Source organism: Poecilia latipinna, unplaced genomic scaffold (assembly GCF_001443285.1).
Source record: "Poecilia latipinna isolate Pla-1442-1.1 unplaced genomic scaffold, P_latipinna-1.0 Scaffold413, whole genome shotgun sequence".
Taxonomy (NCBI): Eukaryota; Metazoa; Chordata; class Actinopteri; order Cyprinodontiformes; family Poeciliidae; genus Poecilia; species Poecilia latipinna.
In genome coordinates this window covers 30,213-54,471 of record NW_015113029.1, presented here as the reverse complement: position 1 = coordinate 54,471, position 24,259 = coordinate 30,213, and the positions used below count along the sequence as shown (strand labels likewise).

The window sequence follows — 24,259 nt, the reverse complement described above, 5'->3', positions numbered from 1 at the left end:
CACATTGCCTTTCACTTCTTTCTTCCATGGAGTTTTCTCCTAAATTTCAGTAAATAACTGCTGTTTGTAGCATTAGTGACACTTTAGGACGAAATCAAGTGGCTTCATTGGACAGATTTAAAATCAACATGACTTTCTGAATACAAATGCCACGATGTTACGCTGCCAAACTTGCTCTGTTTGAGTGTAATTCCGATGACAGACATTTCTCAGTGCAACAGAAATGAACCCATCCTTTCATAATTAGGCCATTAGAGGGAGCTGTAGTCGCACATACTTTTTACGCTGTAACTGAACTGCGTTGTGACAGAAGTTCTTGCAAAAGTCTAATGAAAGTGACTACTGGACCATGATGTCCACAGAGATGAGCTGCTTTTCTAATCACAAGTGCCCGCGGTACAGCCGGGCATAATGGTTTCTCATGAGCTTTGAACGACTCACCCAAAAGATCCTTGAGAACATTAACAGTCCTTTTTTTTTTTTTTTTTTCAGTGCTTGAAATCAAAAACATGCATAGCTCACACCGGTTTCAGTAGGTGCACCAAAAGCACCGCGGTATTCAACGTTGTTGTGTGATCGGAACGTCAGGTTGATTGTTTCCGATGGACTTCGAATCGAAGACCTGACTGTCTTTTTAAAAAGGTTCCCTGGATGCTGGTTGTTCAGTGCAATACAGCTTTGGGTTCTCAGACACTTCTGATGAATCGACGCCGTGTGGCGTTAGTTATTGCCCGTTAGTTCCGTCGTACGGTGATGAAGTCAAAATGTTTTAAGAACCCTGTCGAGATGATGAGTTGAACCTCTGATAGCTTAAGTAATTCCCATTTCTTCTAAGGTGCAACATGCTCCTATTTTGAAATCTTTAAACATTTTTCCATCTGTTTGTTTTTTTTTTTTTAAATTTGCAATAGATAAAGAAACTCACTTTTGATTAAATGTTTTGCTGCTTTTTGAGTTGGAGTTTATTCATTTCTTGCTTTATTCAATCTGTTGATGACTGCCTCACTCTTGTGCCCCCTTTCTTTTTGTTTCGTCCTCCCATTACTCATTGACGCATGCAAACACGCAACCACACAGAGCTTTATAAAGAAGCTGTAAGTATACGCCTACACAGGCAACATAATGTTGAAGAGAGATTTAATGGGGTGTAGATGCTGCTGTTCAGGAGATGAAAAGCTCATGTGTGGGCATACGAACTAAAGTGTTTTTGTTTTCCTTGTTAACACCTCACTGTTTGTTTTTGTCCAGTTAATGTACTTTCGCTGTCAGATCTCGTCAAACCAAAAATATCATCTTAATACTCCAGCTGTTTTTTTTTTTTCCTTTCTCACCTACAACCCCATCCCATCTAAAAACTTTCAACCTTTTCCCTCCTAAACTCTCTCTCTCTTACTTTCAGTTTCTTTTCGTCTTCCTGACATTCTTTGTTGCCGTCTGTCTTACTTACAAAATCACCGACAAACAACTTACTGCCGCGTTCTTCGCTCTTGCGCAGTTTAGGACTCGCTGTTCTTTAGGGTTCGGCATGCTTCCCAGCAATTGCAAATCCAAGCCGCCACCGCCTTGAAGGCGTGTTCACGTACCTGTTTTGCCTTGTTTTTTAGGTTCAGCTGCAGCATTCAACTAACTTCAGTTTCATTTCTGCCCAACAGGTGGCGATGGTGTGCCAATTCAAAAAAAGAAGAAGAAGAAACTGTGCGATTTCACACCACCGGCATTGACGTTTTCATGTCTTTTGTCCTCAGTGTTAAAAATATCCGAACGCATAATTTTCATTTAGAGCATGCAAATTCTTTCGTGTTAGGCAATGCGTTTTAAATAGGAGTTTTGTAATCGTATAGTCTGTGGAGTCATTAAAATTGTTAGAAGGCTGTATGCATATCTACGGAAGACGAGTAGGGCTATGGAAAGGAATATATATTGAGTTTAATCTCGCAATTCTGAGTTTAATCAGGCACCTGAGAAAAGATTTTTTCAGTCCCCCTAATCTTCCTCCGTATATGTCACACAAGTTTTGTGGTGAGGCAGATAATTAAGTAACCATGAAGCAAATACTAAGTTGCAAGTCATGAAAATCAATTTCAACTTTTCTTGTATTTTGGACTCAAAATTATTAGGTCATTATCAACTTTGCCACCAAAATCCAATATAACTGGCCACACTTAGCCGATTACTGGGAAGAAAATGAGTAAATTTCTCCAGTTTTTCATAATTACAAGTGTCATAAAGTTCGGCGTCGTCACACCTGTCGTCATGCTAATGTTACAATTGGTGTTTAGTAGGAACAGGGTGTGGTTTTGTAGTTGCTGTAAGCTTTTTATTCCTAATACAACTGGCAATTGTTCCCTTCTAAAGAGAAATTACAACCATATTTAAGTTGTTTTTTTTTAATTACCTTGAGTCAATTCACTCTTTTGACAATTTTAAGGCCTGTTTCCTACCGCCACCTTTTCCACTTCCTACCAGTAAGAAAACTGCTTCATTAAAAAATATATAAAATGCTCAACTTTCAAGCATAAGACAATGAGGTGAAAACATTGAATTACGGATATTAAAACAGACTCTAATTTCTGTTTGGACCAGCTGACTTAAAATCTTATGCACCCTAATCAAATGAAACTGAATAAAAGTGAGCTCCCTGTGGTAGATTAATGGAGACCATATTTCTTTACATGTAACTGGCAGTACAAACACAAAAAAAACCTTGGAAACTGCAAAAGTTTCCAAGCAAAGGAGTGAAATGACGAGCACCCATGCACTTCCACATCTTTGCTGAGAGTCTGAAAGTTATGTAAAATTATATGGAAGAAAACATATAATTTAACTGAAATGAAATTCATTTAATCATCCTACGCTGAGATCCATAGTAACTCAAAGAGTTAATGTAAAACGAACAGAAAAGAATTAGCTGGATGCTAACTGCACCTTATCAAGCAAAGGAAATTGTAAACAACCCCCGAACTCCTTGTATGTAATTATCATATTTATCGTTGTAGTGACTCTGTATGCACGGAGAGTAAAATTTTGACTCTGAAAGAATCTTTTGATGTCACTGCTTTGTGCCTCCAAATACTTCCATATCTCCAGCTTGTGGGCATCTTAGAAATATACAACCGTGAGCTAACCGCTGTGCGAACACTTTGATATTATACAGTGGTTGGTGATGCACAGCTAGAACTCAGTTTGAGTATGCTAAATTCCCCAGAGGGAGAGGGAGTTGTGTTCAAAAATAGAGATTGGAAGGTCTGTGCCGCTGTATTTGCCACATGGTTAAAATATCCCAGTGCTAAGCGAGGGACTGTTTTCTTGCAAACACTCCGAAAAATGCAAAGACTTCGCAAAGGGGGAGGGTTGAGTGAAGCCCTTCAACTAATTCTCTCTGACTACGCTCCATGTCATAAACTGAATGCAGTGCCTCTTTGTCTTGTCTCACGTTCATTGTCATATCTACGTGCTGCAAGTCGAACCTCTCCTGCTTCCTCTGCAGCATAACTTCCTTATCGACATTCCCCATGAATGCACCTGCTAATCCTTCAGGCTTCCCAACGAACCGCCAATACATCTTTTGCAGTTTCCCTTTTTTTTTTTTTTATTCCAGACTTGCTTTCCCCCTGTGTAGTGCACATTCATAAGGCTCCTATGTCACATTGCGCAACCCTTCGTCACATTAATTTACCACCTTAGACACATAACGAGCATCTTGTTTGCTTTCTCTGCACTTTCCACTCGCCAGTTTTCCTGGCAAAACGAGGTTTTTGCGTGAATATCGTGCCGATAAACGCATACGCTGATGACTCTGCTTTTATAGCCTGAAGCTTCTATTTCCCCCCCCCCCCCACCCCCCAAAAAATAAAAAAATATAAGAAAAGTTACTCAATTGAACGAAATACATTCTCAGTCTGATGCGCCGAGGCGGCCCTGAAACAATGCTATTTTAAATCGTGCGTCGGACAAGAGTCACTGCGAATGGTTCACAAGACAGATGAAGTATCACTTACTCACAGAAGCCGACGTATCGAAGACGCGACGCCGAGCTTAGTGTGAAGGACACAGAGGATGCCTCCCCACAGTTCCTCCATCTATCCCCCTGCTCAGGCTCTCATTCACTCTTACTGTCCATCTACACACAATCCACTCACTCAGACAACTCCATTTTTTTTTCTTTTCCCCCTTTCCCTTTTTTTTTTTCAGGGCAACTCTTCCAAGGTGATTTGATAAAGCGAGTGAGTGGATAAGCTGCCAGACGTCCTCGGAATAACAAGTGCTCCGGCTCATAGGCTGCGTGGCTTTGATGTTGGGCTTCAAACCTGGTTTTATGCTGACAGCAGATGCTGACTGAAGTATACATTACTGCACCTTTTTCCATGCGTCTGAACTCAGATCCGCCCCGGGTTTAACTTTGCGTCCCGGACGGTTGCTCGTTTGTTGTCTTTGATGAGCGCGCACGGTAATTAGCGGTGGTGTGGTAGCGATCACAGGAAGGACGGCGTTTTCCTCTTTTATTATTTCTCTGAATTTAAGTTGTTTTTTTATATATATATAAGTTCCTTGAGAGATATTAATCGAATTGTTTAGATTTTCATCATGTTTTTAGTTTTTGCTTTATTTTGTTTGTATTGTATTTATTTATTTTTGTTCTGTCTTATAGCAACTTTTTTGTTGTTTTAACTCGAGTACACAACAATTTTATCATCTTTCTTACGTTTGACAGGCTGAAGTCATCATCAGTTTGAACTTTTAGAAGATAAACAGAAACAAGAAGAAAAAAAACAAACATTTGACAACAGGTTTTAGTTTTCGATGCGATAAACTTGCTTTGCTCACGGTGGCGTGCTGGTATGACCTGACTCAGGCTTCCTGCTGATTGCTTTCCCCTCTGATCCGTTTCATCTCGATTTAAGCTTTAGAGGACTCTGGTTATTACTTTAGCTGGTGGGCAGATGGTGGGTGGAGAGCTCGGGTGAGGCAGAACCACGCTGTCACCAACTTTGAGGCTCAAAAGGAGCTCCCCATGGGTTAGGATTATGACGCTGAGTCAGGAGGGAGATTCGTTAGGGTTGAACATTGAGCACAACAGAGCGAATAGAAAAAGAAGCTTGAGTCTGGCAGGAAAATAAAGAGACATGTGAATTATGACGTCACAGGAGACATAGTGAAAAAGAGAGAGAGAGAGAGACACATATATGAGGAAGTTGGGTGGGTTGTTACAAACCCGGGGCTTTCTTTCTGTGGCTTCAGGTGAGGGCGGGGAATCCTCTCTCTCAGGCCCTCTGCTGGCTCTTTAACTCTCAGCATCTGGAAGCGCAATTCTGGGTCACGGTGGCCGGCAGGTGCTGTTTCTTCAGCCACGCTCAGTGCATTATGGGCAACTGAGTTCCCAGTGTAACTTCTGCCCTTTTGTCCCACCCTCGATCTCCTGTGCTATGAGGCGTCTGCCTGGGGAGACTCTTTCCGTCCATTCTTGAGCGTCGGCGAGTCTGACGTCTTTGCTGTCTTCCGAGGAGGACTCACCGGTTCGCTGGCGAGCTCGTGCAGCGACGGCTCCTTATACATTGCGACTGTGTTAAGAAATAGCGATGTGTGTTAAAAACACATACTTGCAACAAAAACCAAAAAAAAACAAAAAAAACATCCAAGACACAAACCTTCTATGACTTTCGGTAAGAAATGTGCGGCCCCCTTGGTCTTCTTCACCCGGTTGCCCTTCATGATGTGGCCGTCCCTGTTAATGCCGATGTACCAGGAGCGTCCGGACTGGGTCTGGCGGTAGAGTATGGACGAGTACGTAACGTAGTAGTTCTCAAACACGCTCTCCTTGAACTTACACTCGGGAGTGAAGTGTTCCTAAACGAAAGCAGAAGGAAGGAAAATCGTGTGGAGAGATCATAACAAACCTGGATGTTTTCTTTGAATTGCATTCTGTTCTTTGTGCACTAGCATTGAGTTCTTGTACAGTAGCATTGCTCTTTTCAACTTGTTCTGTAGTTTCTTTGAGTCTCAGTTCAGCTGTTTAGTGTTAATTATTCATCTTCCCTTAGTTTACCTCCTCAAGCAAAATTTTAAAATCATTCACACTTCTCGCACACAGCAGAAAAATACCCAACTGAAACTTTTCTACCCGCTCTGTACGTCTTGGTCCGGTTAGTTTTCCATTTTACCACTAAAACGTTGCCATTAAGTTCATTTTGAGCTTCTGTTTTCACTTTGGCCTTGTTTCAACTGCACATATTACGACAGAGAGGATCTTTGTGAAGAAAATTGTTCACTATTCTCCTCAAACAAACCCCATAAACTTTGCTTCCTTCCCAATCTTATTCTCATTTCTGTTGACTTATTTAAACATTGTGTGCTTTTAAGAAGCAGGAACGCAGAAAACAGACAAATGCAAAATATGGAGCTTTAGAAAAACAATCTTCAGCAGATAAATCTGATCTGAAAGTTGTGTCTTTATAAGTAGGCTGCAGCCCAGCAGAAAGCTGATGCAGAATCTCAGAGATGATCGTTTACTGTGTGCCAAGTTTTCAGCTAATGGTTCTTTGGAAACATCCTGTTGGTGATAGAATGCTGTTTTGTGTTTGCCAAATTATGTAAGTCTACAAACCATTTTTTGGAATGGTTTGTGGATTTAATTAAAGAAATGGAAGCAATTGGTGTCTTTGTGACTAACAGACTGCATACCAATCTAAATTAAAGCTGTTTTTTGTTTTGTTTTGTTTTTTGCTACAGCTGCAGTTGTGTCAAGGTTAAAGAGCATTTTGCTTTTAAAGACTCCCTGAGGCTGAAGCTAACTGTTGATAAAAATCCAGATATGTTAAAGTAGTTGTTTATTAAAATAGAGATAGATTATATTTCTTTTTGACACATGCATCTCAAGTTTTATTTAAAATGTCCACATGTATATATTTTTGGGGGCATTTCTTGATTTATTGAATCATGGCAAGTTTGGCTTTCCATACATGCTGTTGGTAAGGTGTTTTAGGCTGCCTCTACTGTTTATGTGCCATTTTAAGGCGGACCAGCATTCTCTGTTTTGGTCCACATCAGAGTTTGGTTACACCTTCACATCTTTTCAAACAAACCAGAGTTTCTAGGTAAACGAACCTCAGTTCGATTAAAGTGGACTAAACGTGACTGGATTTGGAGGGCCCAGTTCTGAGCGCCCTGCTACAAACATGAACCTCGCTAAATGTAAAGACATGAGGAGTAGCTTTACATTTCTGCACATTTTAGGGGTTTTATTGATATATTTTTGGATTAATTTAGTTAATTATTTTACTGAATAAGCTGTAGGTACGTTGTGCACCACAAATTATCTTCAGTGCAATTTGTAATCAGGTTAAAACCTGATTAACCTGAACTTTGTGCCCTGGACAGAATACACATGAGGCACAAAGTAGAAAATATAAATGAATAAGGCTGAAATTAATAATCATTCCCGATACTCGTAAAGTTTTCATCATATCGACATGCTTTCAATGACTCACGAAAAAGAAAACGAAGCAAACAGCTGAAGCTGGAAGTACGTTTCCTTAGAATCGTGATTTACATATTTTGACATAATTATTTGGTTATAAAAAGTTGTTGCCAATTCAATTAGCTGATTAAGATGATCCATGAATCATATCCTGGGCTGTATCCTAGATTGGTCTTGGCTTGGATTGTCCCTTTTTAAGCAGCTTTGGATGGACGCCAGAACAGTAAATGTTGATGTAAATGACTGAAATTAAAACACTTGGCAGGTTGGTTTAAAACACAGCCTGGTGGCTCGTGATTTCGGACTTTGGTTTAAATTAAAATGACTGCGGGCCGCTGCATTTCCGTTCGGTATTCAGAAACAAATTTTACTCCATTCACCATATATCTAATCCATCGTGGGGGGAGCATAGATGCGGCGGAAGGGAGCTGCTGTTGGGCAAGAGACATTTTCCACTTTGGAAACCGTCGCTGCATGCGCGGTCACACTCATGACCGCCTTAGAATACACCGCACGTCTTCGGATTGCACCACCTCGATGCACAGTCCAACTTCACGCAGCTGAAATCCATCATTTTCCAGTCACCCAAAAGAGAATTAATAGAAAACCCTCTTGGGTTCTGTCAGGTTTTTTCTTTTTTTTCTTTTTCTTTTTGCCTTACTGGCCAAATGTAAAGAGGCAGAATAAAATCAAGTTAGCAGAACTTGGACCAAATCCAGTCACAGTAACTGATCACGTTCCAGCAGCCGTGCCCCCCTCCCTTTCTTGTCCTCAACATAACGGCTACTGAACCCTGCATAATGTTGACCGGTGATATTAACCAACGGAGACAGACATACATCTCTCTTAGCCACCATCAGGGTCTCGACAGGGAGCAAAGTCAATCTGCTGGATTGATTAAGTAAGAGCAGCAGGACAGAAATGGCTGAGTACAGAATTTCTCGGAGAGTCGGGACAACACGGGAGGCCTGGAGGCTCGCAGCTTGCTACAGACAGGCTTTAATAAACAGTCGGAAGGAGAGCGAGACGCCAGTTTCACACCTATCACGGATCTTCCCTTTCTCCTTCTAAAAGGAAACATCCCTTTTCTTTAGGTCCGCTCTCCTGTTATTTCATTACTCTCACTGAAGTGAAAAGATTTTTTTAAAAAAACAAAAAACTACCCTTAACCCAACAAATGCCATCACTGCCCTCACATGGCAGAGCTATATTAAGATCCCCTGACAGGTTTGATATCTTCTGCTGCGCTAACACAGAGGATGGGATCGATAGATGATCCGCTTCATTCATTATTAATCAGGCCAGAGCGAGAAAGAGGATTAGGAAGCGCAGGAGCCAGAGGGGAAAGGTAGGAGAAACAGGAAGGAGAGCAGAAGATCACTCAGAGGGGACTGAATGGGGTTTCTGGATAAGGAAGTGAATCAAAGTAAAGAGGGATCTACTGAAGAGCTGGTGCAATGAGGCCCCCGGGGGCCCGGGATCCAACACTTATGTAGATCTGTGACAAAAAGACACTTTTTAAGCACAACCTATTTAAGAAAAAAGAAAAAGAAAAGAAAGAAGAAGTTCTGGTTAGAACACCTCTCCCAAGACACCATGTTATAATGCTCTATAATCATTTCACTGAAAGAACAGAATGGAGTGAATTCAGTTTGACAAATCGTGTACATCGTACACCTTTTAAATTTGTAAGTGAACTAATTCTGTTACAACTTGGTGAAATGTTTATAGACTAAATGGAATTAAGTTTGTTTGTCCTTTGTGTGTCTATGTGTTGCCTTGTGATGTCATGGCCCGATTCTCACTCAAAAACCAAGTTAAGACGATTGTAAAGCAGAAAAGTAAAACCTTTTTGGTTAGGGGTGCAAACAGTTAATTGACTTATGATTGTTGATTAATAATTCATTAGATTAAAATTAGTTTCAATCAATTAACTAATAACGTCCGCTTTGACCTTCTTCCAGTGGCCATCCTTGGGGCCAGTTGATACAGAAATAAATATGGTAGGACCATACCAGAAGGGAAAAGAGAAAGGGTCCAAGCCATGGTCCTAACAGAGTTCAACATGGGTTATAAAACGCCATTTATGTGGTTGAAATATAAACACTCAACCATCTCCTTAACTTTCACAATGCTTTTTTTTTTTTTTTTTTATAATCCAGCGTATTATTAAAATGTTATGGAAAGACGGTTGACCCTCTTCATACAAGAGAAAACTCAGGGTTGTTTTTTTTTTTTTTTTAAGTAGCAGCTTATCTATTAATCGTTAGCTGATCAATAAGATCAATCAACTTTAGGTTAACTCATGAATCGATGCCTTGCATCCTTAACTTGTTTTGGTAAAATGCATCAACTTATCTTCCTGAAAGCACACTGCTCTTTTACCTAAGTATCGCATTCAATTACCCATAGCAAGCAGAATAATTGTCCTTAAAGCACACAATGGGGATATCCCTCAAACTGGCTCAGACGAATTCCCGCTGACATTATGTTAAGAGTTGCACTTTTTACAGATGAGGGATGAAGGAATAAATCAATGTAAATTCTGGCTGCTTGGAATAGAAATGAATCAAATACCTCTGTCTTCAAAGTGACTCGGGTAAGCCACTGTATTTCCTCCTGTATGCCTGGAGGTAAAAATGAACTTGAATGACAGCAGATGTGAAAGGTAATATCTGTCGTCCGTGCTGAGAATCCCTAAGACGGGAAGAACCTTTTTAGTGATGCGGAGTGTCGTCCCGACCCCCCTCCACCCACACGCACCCCCTCCCGCTCCATCCCTTGTGTCTGATTACATCTATTCTGCTTCGGAAAGCTTTGCACTGTACAATGGAAAGTGTAGTTACCAACAAAGCGCCATTAGCAGAGAAGGACATGAGCACATTTTCCAAAAAAAAAAAAATCTGACATCTTTTCCTAATTAGTGTATAATAATATGATAAACAGGCGGGAGTGTGTTGCATGTGACCGATGTTCTACGTCTTGTTTACTTTGACTCCACCATGCACATGCTAGCATGAAATTAATGTAAATACGCCCTGAAAAATGCAACCCTTGCTTCTCCAATTCAAAGGGACATGCTTCTGCTTTCGTGATGAGCAGTTATTTGCAGTCCCCTGTGCGGACAGCAGGGGTCACAGGCTTTCTGTGCGTGTGTGTGTGTGTGTGTGTGTTTGACCGTCCCGTCAGCTCCTCAAGTAATCTGGGAGCTGCTGCTGTGAAATCTGCCCAGCTGCACCGAGCCGTCTCGTTTCTACTGCGGCGAGCTGCTCTTTCGTTCACGTAAAGCTTGTTGGGAGCAACAGCCGCCCCCACCTCCTCCTCCCGTGTTACGCAGACACACGGGCAGAGAGGGACGCCACCAGAAGGGCATGTTGATGATGGTGTTGCCGTCGAGCCACATGTGGACGCACAATAACGCGCCACGTTACATAAGTCAGCGGGGCTGAGACGTGCTTATTATGAGGACTTTGTAGGGGATGAAACTGGGAGTTAATACCTTCCGCGCATGTTTGCTCCGGTCCCTGGCGCTCTGTAAAACAAATTGTGCTCTCCAGACGTGAGCCGAGCAGATGATGATGTGCGGAGACTTATTGCCCAGCTTTGCAGATTGCTAGATGAAGATCCCTGTCGATACACTTCTGTTCAGAGCAGACAGTGACTGATGTTACTCCTTACTAAAAAAAAAAAAAAAAAAGCTCCTCAGCTTTAAGTCTTCCGAAACTTTAGAGAATCCTGTCTATTTTTGGACAATTAGTTATTTCACGTCTCAGCAAATTGCATGAAGCACCACTTTCCAATATAGCCCTGAGCAATTGTGGAAGTTAATACAAAAAAAAGATTATGAATGTACCGTAAAGATTAAGCCTTGCAATCCCTTTGGTCTACTTTTATATACAGGGTTTCCTTCGTGATGTTTTCGTTACTCTAAAGAGATCTCAATTTGTTTTTGTTCTCTTGTTCTGATCACAAATTGACTTTTACACATTTTTTTTTCCTGCTCACATTTTCTCCTCTTTTGTTACAAACGCGAACAGACATTGGAAATCAAAGAAAGGACATTTGTCCCTCTTATACCCTTTTACTTCACTCCTTTTCATATTTCCAATTTTCTTCCTCTGCTTGCAACACCATGTTTCTCAAAACGCAGAAAACACCCATTTGTTTTGGCCTCTCTTATCTTCCTCCTATACAATGAAAGCAATTCAGTATGGTCATATAGCAAGATATTTTTTTCTCCCCGTGGACATGAGTTTTGTACAGCTGGCACTCAAAATATAAATGCTTCATTTTGAGTTGGTTGGAGGGCAGAAATTAACCTCAATAGTGAATCTGGGCTAGAAGAGTTTATCATCTATAAACTGCTTTAAAAAAAAAAAAAAAAAGAAAAGAAAAACCTAAAACTTAAAACGACTTTTAGAGGAATTTGTTCTCCTTCACTTCAGTTTAAGGTGCAAGTTGCCAACTATAGGGAACAATCTGTACAAACATTATTTTGTCCTACGTGGAATTAAAGCTCTTAATCGTTGCTTGGCACATTTCAGAATATTTAACGCTTTTATTCCTTGTTGATATGTTTGATTTTTATTAAGTGTGAAAATTGTGTTGACATGTGGATTATGCCTCGACTGTCTTTGATTGCTGCCGCACAGCACAACACTTCCTTGTTGCTCCCTAATTCCAGATTTGATCTTCATAAAATGGACAATCTCTGAAGTTGACATTAGCTTGTTAGCGTTATCGGCAGCTAGCGGTTCAGCAGTTACGGGACAATGTTTCCAAATTGTTTGTATTTCGTGTGGCGCTCTGCTATAGCAGTGGGTGCTTCTTCAGTGCGTCTGCTTTGTGTTGTTAGTTTATTGAGACGTCTTTGTTCACACGGCAAGAGTTTTATGCTGGTTTATGCAACAATCTTAGGGACGCACCAGTCATCAGGATGCAGTTTGAGGTAATCTTAAGAGACATGACTTTCAGCGCGTGGTGTGTTGAGAGCGATCGGGTCTGGATGGAAGAATGCCGACACCGCTCCGATGTAAAATTGGGCTGACGGAAGATGTTGGCATGGTGGACCAGAAGGTTTGGTGGATGAGGGAAATGTCTTTCTACAAACTGTCGACATTGCATCTTCCCAGTCGGCCATGTTTGTTTAATCTGAACTCATGCTTGGTCTCGCATCTGAGTGTTGGTGAGCGGTGTGCTGCTCCTGCCATGTGGGTCGACATCACACACTGAACGACCAAGCCTGTTGTACCTAAGAGTTTTCATCGCTGTGTGTGTCTTGTCGGGCCTTTGGCTGAATTTGATTTGGGCCCGGCCACATCACCACCGCCACCAAAACGTGTTTCAATTCATGTTTGGTGGAATCTGCGAGAATGACACACAAAAACTATGATAGGTTCACAATGTCCAGGCCTTTCAGCATCCATTTCTGGTCTTCTCCCAATGAGCTGTTCAACTAACTTTGCAACTTCTGTCGAGTTAATTGTCTCATTTTTCTCTGAGTTCCCAAGCTTCTTTCTTTTCTTTATGGTTGTCCTACTTGTCTTTTATAATATTCACCTCAACAATTCTACATATTGACTTTATTACATGGCAATAAAGACTGAATAAATAGACGCAGCAGAACTGTGAAGTCATTGTGGGCAGAGTGTACGACTTTGTTTGCCAAAAGCCATAAACTGCATGACTCAAAGTTCAAGTGCAACAACGAAACTGAGCCGAGCGCACGAGTCAGCAAAGAAAAACGCGCAATTAATAATAAGAAACATCTGTGTAGAATAAGGTAATTTCTAGGGAAAAAAATAAAATACATGACTGAATAAAACAAAGGGCTAAAAATACATCACCCAAGATGGAAAGCATGAAGACTGCAACCTTCATGGAAAGCATGAAGACTGCAACAAGCATAGCAGCAAGGTGCTCAAAATCCTCCAGATCTACGAATCAGTTCATAAGTTGCAAGGAGGCCTTCTTTACAGATCATGTGTGCATTTTTAGTTCTTATTAATTAGATTCTAAAGGTTTAAATGACTCGGTTTGAAAGCTAATGTTGAGGAACTGATGATATATTAGTAAGTGACAAACAAATGAGTAACACTGCCCTTCATTAAGCACATCTCTTAGTCTCTCCGTAAGGATTTTCCACATCTGTTTCCGTTCTAGCCATGCGTGTCTTTGTTATTTTGACATCTCAGTTCTGTTTCGATTTTTTTTTTTTTTCCAGTTCTCGTTCACATTTTGCTAGGACTTCTTTAAGCTTTCTGTTTGAAACTGGTTTGTTGTCTCCATTACCTGCCTGTGCATGCATGTGTCTGCATCTGTGTTACCACATCTAATGGATGCAGTTTCAGAAAACATCTTTACCTGCAATGCCCCCTCTTTATTCCCCCCTGTGTATCAGTATATGAAGTACTATTGATTGATTTCTTCTGCTTGTTCGGGGCTGAAATTTTTGGCCAGCAAATCTGAGAGCAATGGGCATGAACGAGCAAAAAGTACAAAATAATTACTTATAATAAATAAAAAAAATGTTGTCAAGTGTCCTTGTGTGCAGATAAATGTCAAATAAAAAAAGAAAAATAGATAAAAACAGTTACTGCCTCTACTTGTCACTGAAATAACTGACAAAAAATATGGCTACATGAAAAGAAACACGTAAAAATGTGCATAAAGCGTGCTCTTTTTGCCGTGCCACGCCTATAAACTCAGCAGTGCGACTGTGCAGGAGAGGAATTTCTTTGTAAAAGGTCAGTGCGGGACGCAGTTTAACTACTGATTGTTTCTGAGGGAATCCCTGTTCCTGTCGGTTCACAGGCGCGAGCCACCACAGCCTATCCATGCTAAGCAGCTCCTCGCAAGATAAGGGGAGGCAGTGTGGTCTGTCCCATAATTCACAATTCACTGGGCCTCAAACACACACACACACACACACACACACAGCACGCATACCTCGATGTGCACTGGGTGTCTTTAAACTGCAGGTTTATGTTTGTTAGTTTGTAAAATGTAAGGGTGGAAATGATCAGAATTAATTAACTGTAATATATTCTCCCCCTTGAGCCTGGTCATGTGTAGCTCAGTCTCTACCACTGGCATTTTATTATTATTATTATTATTATTTATTTGACATCAATCATTTAAAGAAAGAGGTTCTCAATTAGTTTCGTGCATCCTTCTGGAAATGGAATAACTAATCACGATTAATCACTCTGCTTCATTTTGTAAGCTTGACACGTTTTCAGCAAATGCTTTACTGTCTCAAGCCAAATTTTCAGTTTTCCAGGTTTTTGCATTCAGGAAGGTTAAAAGGAAGTCACTTTATTTCACATGTACATATGACCTTGGTCTTGTCCAAATTTCCATTTTTAAAGCCAGATTTGCCACCGCTCTCCTTGCTCATGTTGCTCATATTGTTGACCGCAGTGCAACACGGTTGCGCTGCTGTAAAGCAGGAAACATTTTTGCGACAGAGAGCCGTTTAAGTCAAACGCGCCCTGAACGTTTCAGATTATTTGCGCGCGCTAACGGATTAACGCGTTAACGTTGACGGCCCTAATCTAAAGGTTGCATCGTCTTCCTTCCGTTTCACAGTTGTGCTCCACCTTGTGTTGGTTGTGTCTTAAAATCCCACTAAAATGCAGGGAGTTTGTGATTGTAATGTGAGAAATTGGGAGAACGTGTGCTGTTGCCAACTGTGACACAACAAACACTCCCCAAGGTTATAATGAAATCTGAAACGTCCATGGAGCAGCTGCTTCATGTTTATTTCATAAAACATGTTTGGGTTGGCGTGATGTTGTTGTTTTTTGTTTTTTTTAGTTTATTCACAGTGTACAAGTACTGTACAATGAGTTGAAACTAATACTTTTTACATTAGTTGTTTTTTTCTTCTTTTTAGAACAGAAAAGCATCATCTAACATCCATTTGTTTCACATTATCCTCCTTTTTTTTTTTTGTAATTTTGGACTGAGTGACATTATCCAGCCGCCTCATGACCACACACAACATCACAGTCATTTTAACTGAAAGTGTTTTATTGGCTTTTATTTCAACACCTATCATCTATTAGACAACGAGGAGTGCATCTCACTCTCTTGCTTAGTTGGGTACAATATTTTAGCGTTTGCTAACGTGTATGTACCACATCAGCTTGGTTATAGCTTCTGTAATATGGCTAATGAATCAAGACTTGAGGACAAAACTGTGCATCGTACTCAAAACAGTACTTTTACTGCTCTAGCATCACGTTTGCATGCTTTTGGGTGCTCTGTTGTGCTTAAGGATGTCCAGCCTGTGCTTACCGAGGTATAGAGGTATCCTTCGCTGTTCATGGCGAGGTACAACCCTGTTTTTGTCCCCTGAATTGCCACAATCCGCAGTCCCACCGGGATTAAGTTGAACTGTGCTAAATTAGGGAATAAAGTATGAGACAGGGAGAGGGAGAGAGAAAGAGAGAGAGAGAGCATGACAAAGGGAAACAAGAGAAAGTCAGAGGTTTGTGAAGGCAACCTGCAGTACTGCGTAGCAACACATTCTGTGTTCGCTGTTGGAGGCCGCGTGGCTCCAGTGTCACCGCTCTGTGCTGCGTCTCTCAGAAGCCCAAATGCTGTGACCTCTCAGAGTTCATGTTTATGGAAACAATACACCATGTCACCTTCATTGTGCTTTTCACATCCTCTAAACCTGGAAGAATAACTAAAATAGCAGCAACTAAAAATACAGCCGACACAGTAAGTGCGCACAGTTACAGTACAGCAGTAACTGAGCGGATATTTAACCCAAAACCAAGACATGTCTTACTGTGAATATAAAGTAAGTAAATGTATTCCCCTTTCATAGAATTGTTCCTCTTTTGTCACGTTTTTTTTTTTTTTGTTTGTTGTTGTTTTGTTTTACATCATCTATAAAACTGAATATCAGATAAACATAACCTGAGTAAATACAAAGCTAGGTTTTTAAATGAGGTTTTCTTTTATTAAAGAAAAGTACAGGGGTGGCACTCTCATGTTGCAGGGTTGTTTTCCTGCAGGAAGGACTGATGCACTTTATAACATGGACGGCATCACGAGGAGAGGACATATGTGGAAATATCGGAGCAACGTCTCATGACATCAGACAGGAAGTTAACGCTTGGACACAAATGGGTCTTCAAGATGAACAAATTAATCACAAAATTGTTTGAGGAGAGCAGAGTCTGTGTTTTGGAGGGGCCAACACAAAGCCCTGATCTCAGTTCCATAGACTGAAGGTGGGCAAACCTTTTGGCACGGGGTCCAAAACTGTCCAGATAAAATTATTACCGGGCCACAGAAGCTTTTGTTTTGTTCATAGAAAAACTAAAATCACTTAATTATTGAATTATTTGTTTTCGTCTGGTCACTATATTTTAATGATCAAACAAAGTAGTTTAGTTTCTGTAGAAAATGAATATGGAAATCCCAAAAAAAAGAAAAAAAAAGCATCTTGCATGCGTTTTTCTTTAAGTATGACAAAAGAAAAAGAAAAATACGATACAATTTCCACAAATTGTATCAGAAAATGTTCCCAAATTGTGTGGAAATGTTTATGGTTTTCTATTAGCTTCATCTAGATGTATTTTGTGGAGTCAACAAACATTCAGTCCTTGTTCAAAATTTGCCTGAGATTGAGAGTTTATAGTAATACTAAGGGAATCTAAGTAAACTTCAGAATTTGAAGACATTAAGAGAAACGTTGTCGTTACGTTTGGCATTTAGCATAATCATTTCCGCAAGCTGAACTAAAAGTATGAGTTTCTATTGTTATGCAGTGCATGTATATGTCTGATTCCAGTTTTAAGTCCTGGAAGTCAGCAAATGGATGGAAGCCGTCCAGGCGTCAGACGAACGCTGTACAGGTTTTTGGTCTGTAAAACACACTTTCTTTGCAAAAGGTCAGGATCCGCGCTCACGCAATCTTGGCACTGACAATGCCACAGCCTTTTTATTGTTAGCAGCTTTCAGCAAGAGAAATCCAGAGCCAGTGTGATTCACTGTCTGTAATCCATGCCTTTCAGAGCAAGGTAGCAGTAAATTGGCAAAGTTTGACAGCCACTTTTGGCAAGACACTCCATTCTCATTCAAAGTTAAAAAAAAAAAAAAAAAGATAATAATAACAGTATTCATTTCAACACATTTGTCAGTTGAGCTGTGAAAATCCAAAGTTTCTCCAAAGCTCTTTAGCCTCGAGGCCCCTGTTGCACCACCAGGCAGCTGCTGCTGCAGCTATGTTTAGTTTGACGCACACGGCGCCGCAGGCTCCGAATGCGAACACGAGCCGTTCCACTCTTCAGTTACGACGACAGTCAAAAAGGCAGTTACCTGAATTTTTGTTTGCTGCGCTCACTTTTAATTCTAGTAACCGGCGCAAACGACCAAACGGGGGGGGGGGATGTAGTACACTTACAAAATGCGCTGCCTTCGTCCTTCGTGCTGCCCAAGGTGCCGTCAGGCTGCATCTGCAGGTAGAAACCATGTTGGCTGTACAGGCGAGTAACGATGCCTTTTAGTTGCGGCTCTGCAAGAGAACAAAGGGAAGCGAAGCATTAGGCAGACGCTGCGGCCGCATGCTGACAGAAGGTGGAAAACGCATAAACGCAACCTTACAAAATGAAAGTTGTGACTCAAACGTCTCAGTTTTGATCAGAAGATTGGCACCGTTTGATTTCAGAGTGCGATGTAACAATCGGCGCACGGTTTAAGATTGTTTGATTATCTGAATCCCAGTCATTTAAAGCAGGCATGATTCGGCATGAAGTTAGTACATTTTAAGAAAGAAATGTCTGTGAAGTCAATGCCTTCCGGCATTTACAACTCCCTGATAAAGATGATAAACACATGTAGAAACATGGTTCAGTAATCTCACCATTTTCTTTGGATTCAAGACAAACCGAGTGAAAAGTGAGTATCTGTGGTCGCATGTGGTTCAATTCTGAACACAATCAAATTTTCACATCTTGTTAAAGGAATTGTGGGATGTAATTTGGTGGTACACCTGCTTTACGTATATTCTTTTTAAGAATATCCTTAAGATTACAATTCTGGTTTTAAGTAAGTTTATCAGAAGCTTTGATACAAATTTTGACCCCTGACAAAACTATGATCCTATTTTCTCTCAAGCAAATCAATAGACGATAAGTTACAAAACAGACTAAACCGGATTTCAACATGCATAGACACGATGTTTTCAAGATGCTGGCAACAGAAGTCCTGGAACAGTGACACATTTTCTAGAAGTTGGGACACATGTATGCTCTCTACAAAGAAAGCTGCAGTTACTAAAACAAATTAGGAATCAGCTGTTGAATGAAACTCGTCAGTCTTTTGCATGTTGACAGAAGCTAACCAGTCAAAAAAAAAAAAAAAAGGATAACCATCCAACCTTTTTTTCAGACACACATTACGCTTATGGTTTTGCTAGCCAACAATATCAATTGTGGATGTTTCTTTTTTTTCCAGTATCAGCGAGGTGTTCAAAAGTAAAGCCAGAAGAAGGAAAATGATGTCAAACTAGAGACAGAAGGAAAGGAAACTAAATTTCCTGTGTAAATTGAAGACATATTTGGGATCTTCTTTTGAGCTGCAAGAGAAGGCAAAACCTAAACAGGAAGGCTGATTAGAGAGCAGCAAATAGTCGCTTTGAAATTGTTTGGATGTGTAAATGTTGACAAACAATAAGGTAAGAATCTATATTCCCAACACACAGATAGATTATGAGGTTAGCAAAGCTAACAGCTACAACAAGATGCAAGAGCCAGTTAGAAAACACTGATTTGTGCAAATTTCAACATTACCAACATAAAAAGTGTTCACTGGAATGTCCTAATCTAACCTTCTAACCATAAAATTCAGGTCTGTGGTAATACATCTAGTTATCTGGACACAAACGTGTTGTGTCTGAGGCATTACAGTGTTTGAGACGGACTGCAAGTGATTGGAAGATTGGCTAATAAGTGAGATGTAAAATGTGTTACAGGATCAAAAGAGAAAAACCAATCACCTTGAATTCAAACAGTTGGGCGCACACAGCAGATACAGACTCCTCTACAAACCTCAACACAAAAACACACTTTTTTTTTTCATGTCACAAAAAGTAGGAAAAAATGGAAGAAAAACTGTGTTTTTCTAACATATTTAACATCGACTTTAACAATCCTGGCAAATCCAAGCCCTCTGAACAATTTAAATGTAATTAAAGACCTTCTTTGTTAAAAAAAAAAAAAAAAAATATATATATATATATATATATATATATATATATATATATATATATATATATATATATATATATATATATATATATATATATATAAACTGCTGTTTCTAGAATATTACATCACAAAACAGACATGAGACTCATTACTCAGCAATCTCAAAGGTTTGAACCTCGGTTTGAAATTCAGTTTGGTGTGATCCTGACTGACATCAAAAGAGCTGCCTCAGGCCTTCAAAAAAAAAAGGTAGCTTATGCATTTCGTAAGAGACTCAGAAAACAGCTGTCCTGCTGTCTGGAGAACAGCCCCCACAGCAGAGGACATTCAAAACATCTGACAACATACAAGGCTGTTCAAGACCGTTTATCCTGAAAGCAGACCCAAAGATGCTAAATGAAGTCCCTAAACACCCCAGGATGTTGTCACAGGAGATACTCTGTTGTGAAAGTGTTTGCCTTTACAATCGGGGGTGGAAAAAAAAAAAGGTAAGATAAGGTTAACTTTGAGGAGAAAACGTTTGCTCTCTAAATTGTCACAGGCTAGAAAGATGTTTCCATGAGAACGCTTCCTGGACGTTTGGAGAAACATGGAAGTGTCAAGTTTTGGGAAATGCTTTCCTGCTACATGATCTAGCCAGCTCACCCTGTATCAACTTTTTTTTTTCTGGAAAATGTGAAAGCATCTATTAAAAAAAAAAAAAGTCAGCTAAATGTGCTAGACTACGTTAAATAATAATAATAACCCAAAATACATCAGAACATCCTCCGAGAACCGCTGGAGATTTAGGGAATGGAAAGTCCAAGACGGCTGCCCAAAACTGCTGCTCTTTGCAAATTCAAATAGTGATGGGATAATGCAGGTGTGTGTCCCCCACACACACACACCCAGAAACTGGATTTAACTTGGCCTATAGCTGCTGAAGTAACACGACAAAGATTTTCTTATTTCCAGGACCAAAAAGTACATGAAACACAGGGAGTTTGCTTCTGAAGGGTAAAGAGCTTCCAGCTCTGCAGCAAGAAGACACAAACATCATCTGCAAGAATCCTTCAGGACCCCTGACACGGCTCCGCGCAATTTCATTTAGTCCGGCAAATGAAGTGACAAGTCATCTTTACTGCGGCTTTAACAAGGAAGTGTAAACACGGAGCGGAGGTTTAGGACACTGCAGTGAGTCATCCAGGAGTTTCCTCTGAATTAAACTCCTCCCATGCCTTCACACGCGCTCCCAGGAGAAATACCTACGGGGCACAGCTCAATCTACCAGTCTTCCTTGGACTAGAAGGAGGGGTGGAGGAAAGAGTGGCAGGGGAGGAAATGATGAGATCCATAGCACTATTTCTCAGAGGAACTGTGCCAGGGTTGAAACAACAGTGAAAGTGTGACCTACTCTCATTGTTTTTCACGCAGCTCCCCACCCATCCTCTCTCTTTCAAAGGTGCATGTCGAGAAAAAAAAAAAAAAAGTCGCTAATTTTTCGCTGCCCCAGTCATTCTTCTCTTTTTTTTTTTTTTTTTTGAATCCGTAACCTTTGAGTTATGTTCTTTTTCATCTCACCTAATAACACAATGCATCATCCAATTAGACCACGCGAGCCTGTCATTACACGTCCCCGAAGAGGCGAGCGAGAGAGATGATAGAGTGAGACGGAAAGAGGAATGGGAGGATCAGGGGCGGAGAGACGGGAGCAGAGGGGCCAGAGAGAGAGAGAGAGAGAGAGAGATCGTGCAGCCATTAAGAGTTGCAGCTGCATGTGCGCAGGTATAAACTGTTCAACTTTAGTCGGAAATGTAGTTGACAGTTTGTAATCAAGCCTTCAGTACGTCGCATTAAAGGTAATAAACCAAAAGGGTTTCCCTGAATCGAACAGGTCTTTCCCAACATAGTTCATGTCTGTGGAAGCCAATTAAAAACTCAGTGTCACATAATGACACGGTTATATGTGGAAATTATATAAAAATCTGAAACATGTATTTGCATTTAACATGCTTTACTTTAACACTCTTTCAAATTTTAGAGAAACCATTCAGAACTCGTAATATGAGTAGAGTCCACTTTGTTTTATTTGGTCTCACTATAAATCAGGATAGGAGGGTTGTTTTTAAAATATCAGTGAAAAAACACAGACCGAAGAGAATGGCAGACAGGCCAGGGAAAGTGATGGGGAGAGGTATACATCAGGGTCAGGTTGTAAAACAACAGTGATTTTATTTTTCAGGTTGTGAAAAAAAATAAATAAATCACTTTTTGTTCTCTGAAATAGCCAATATGCCAACGGGAAGGAGGAGCTGCCAAGATCAACAGCTCGGGTGGGGAAATTTGTCATCAGGATAACAATTATGGTGGACTTCTTACAACTTTACGGAAAAGTTGTAAAAAGAAAAAGATAAAAAAAAAATAGAATCCATGGCAAGGCCTGAAAATTGACATTCACAGATTCTCTTTCCTCAAGATTCTACACGCAACTTCCCTTATTATGACAATGTGTGAAAAAAGGTTTTGGGATTTCCCCAAACTTACTAAAAATAGAAAACAAGGAAAATACATTTGCCCTGAAGCTCAAAATCAAGTTGTTTCCATTGGTTATTTTAATGTGTTACTCTTTAACGCAGTCCACCCCCTGATATTTGAACGTTTTATTTAAACAGCAGATGTATCGCATATTTCATAGCTGTGTTCAGGTTTTAACTCTTCTACCTTCCCAAACCCATTTTTCACAGCGTCTAGAGAAACATTCATAATTGCAATGCTTGATTTTTCAGACTTTTTTTTATTTTTTTCAGTTCCAGATGTGGCTCCGTCACACAAAAAAAATAGATAAATAAGAATAAAAACGTCACATTTTTGAAAATGCAAAAAAAAAAAAAAAAAAAACCCTCTCAAGTCAGATCCAGCTCTCCGTCTTGCTGGATGTTAACTTAATTGCCCGAGTTAATCTCGAAGCAGAACGTTCCAAACTCGATGGTTTGTGACCAACCCCGAGCAGAGAGAACGCAAATTAATCAGCAAGTCGACTTGTTTTCCTCATCATGCGCATTTAAGGAGCAAATTGTCAGATAGTGACACACTCTGACAGCAGTCTAACTCTGCCTGGATTAGCAGACACACAGAGTTGTTTGCATGAGCAAAAAGCCCTGGTTTTGCATCATGAGGCCTGGTTTTTGGAGTTTGCTCTGAGAGAGGAAGCAGAGCTGGTGATGGAGATGATTTCGTGAAGGACCCGCGCGGTGGCTTTGGTTTTGTTTGAAAACGGCTGCTGTCAAGGTGGAGAATGTTTGACGTTTCAAGAGCCAAATGGAGTATCAAACATTTCTGTTGTTTTAATTCAAACCTCCAGTAATCATCTAAACAGAACTAGGTGTACCCACAATTACTATCACTCTGGAGTTTTCATCAACTCTCAGTTTTTTGTTTTTTGTTTTAGTTGCCCGACTCTTTCTCATTTACTTACGATGGAACAGACCTACTTGCACACTCTTGCATCAGCATTGCCAATTTAATGTGATAACTAAGATTGTGAAGTCATTGGGGATATTAATATATAATACTTAAAGTCATTGCAAATTTTTTTGTTGCTTATATGTATACATTTTATTTCTTTAAGCTTTAGCAGCATGTGAATTAATTTTCCATCACAGCTTCAAGCAATTTAAGCGTTAAAAATGATCCAGCATTTGTTCTAACATATTTGAAAGGAAATTGTAGTTGGGAACCTCGTGTACTTATGCGCGATGCAACTTGACACACTACTCGATGGTCCTAAGTCCTAAGATGCTACCCACTGTGTACATTAATGTATATTCTGGTATATTTGATGTCTGAATTACCAAAACAGGCAGTTATAAGCACTTTTAAAGAGGGGCAAAGGGTATGCTTTCTCAAATTTTAGCTATCTGCTAGTGGTTGTAGTTATAATGTTTTTTTATGAAACACTTGCATGCTTTTCTACTTGTTTTAGTGCAATGAAACTACTTGGCGAGCATGAAGTAAGGTTTAGTTACTGCTAAAAATATGTTATCCTGGAGCTTCCAGATGCTACCCAACTGAGCCCCAGGTTACATATTTTCATCTGGTTGTCATTCCCATCATAAACACACAACCTCTATTGTTTATTTTATTTTATTTTTTTTAGGAAAACACACGTTTGCCAGATACACAATGTGTGTCCACTTTATCTACCTCGGAGAGGTAAATCACTTCAGGGACACACGTGTGTGTGTGTGTGTGCGTGTGTGTGTGTGTGGGCTTGAGTGACAGAAAACATTCACTGATCCAGGTCAGCGGAGAGTGGGTCAAAGAGCTCAACGTCTGTTTATGTGCATTTGCACGCAGGTGTTGTCGCCGCTTCTGACAACATGTTGACTCATCAGCGGCTCGCATCCAAGTGACCTCTTCCCACACGAGGGAAAATGGGATTTGCAGCTTACATGCAGAAATGCGCGGGGTGTCGTGCAGAAAGTGATGCGATTCCCAAAAGCGGTGTAGGAAGTACCACTTCACATGATATGACAATAATATTGATATTTGTCCTTATGTCTTGTAGAGACATACTACA

At 40.3% G+C, this 24,259-nt stretch overlaps 1 protein-coding gene across 3 annotated transcripts in view; it reads right to left on the bottom strand.

The window, feature by feature from the left end:
- The window catches only part of fgf11b (fibroblast growth factor 11b), a 36,404-nt gene that overhangs the window by 1,315 nt on the left and 10,830 nt on the right, over positions 1-24,259 (bottom strand). The window contains exons 2-5 of one of the 3 annotated variants that reach the window (XM_015037637.1): positions 17,898-18,008; positions 15,776-15,879; positions 5,646-5,844; positions 3,999-5,558 (exon numbers count right to left, since the gene is read on the bottom strand). In XM_015037637.1, the coding sequence (XP_014893123.1) occupies positions 5,422-5,558; positions 5,646-5,844; positions 15,776-15,879; positions 17,898-18,008 (551 nt within the window). In that variant the 3' untranslated portion in view covers positions 3,999-5,421. The remainder of the gene's footprint in view (positions 1-3,998; positions 5,559-5,645; positions 5,845-15,775; positions 15,880-17,897; positions 18,009-24,259) is intronic. The other 2 variants (XM_015037638.1, XM_015037639.1) reach the window with 2 other exon arrangements.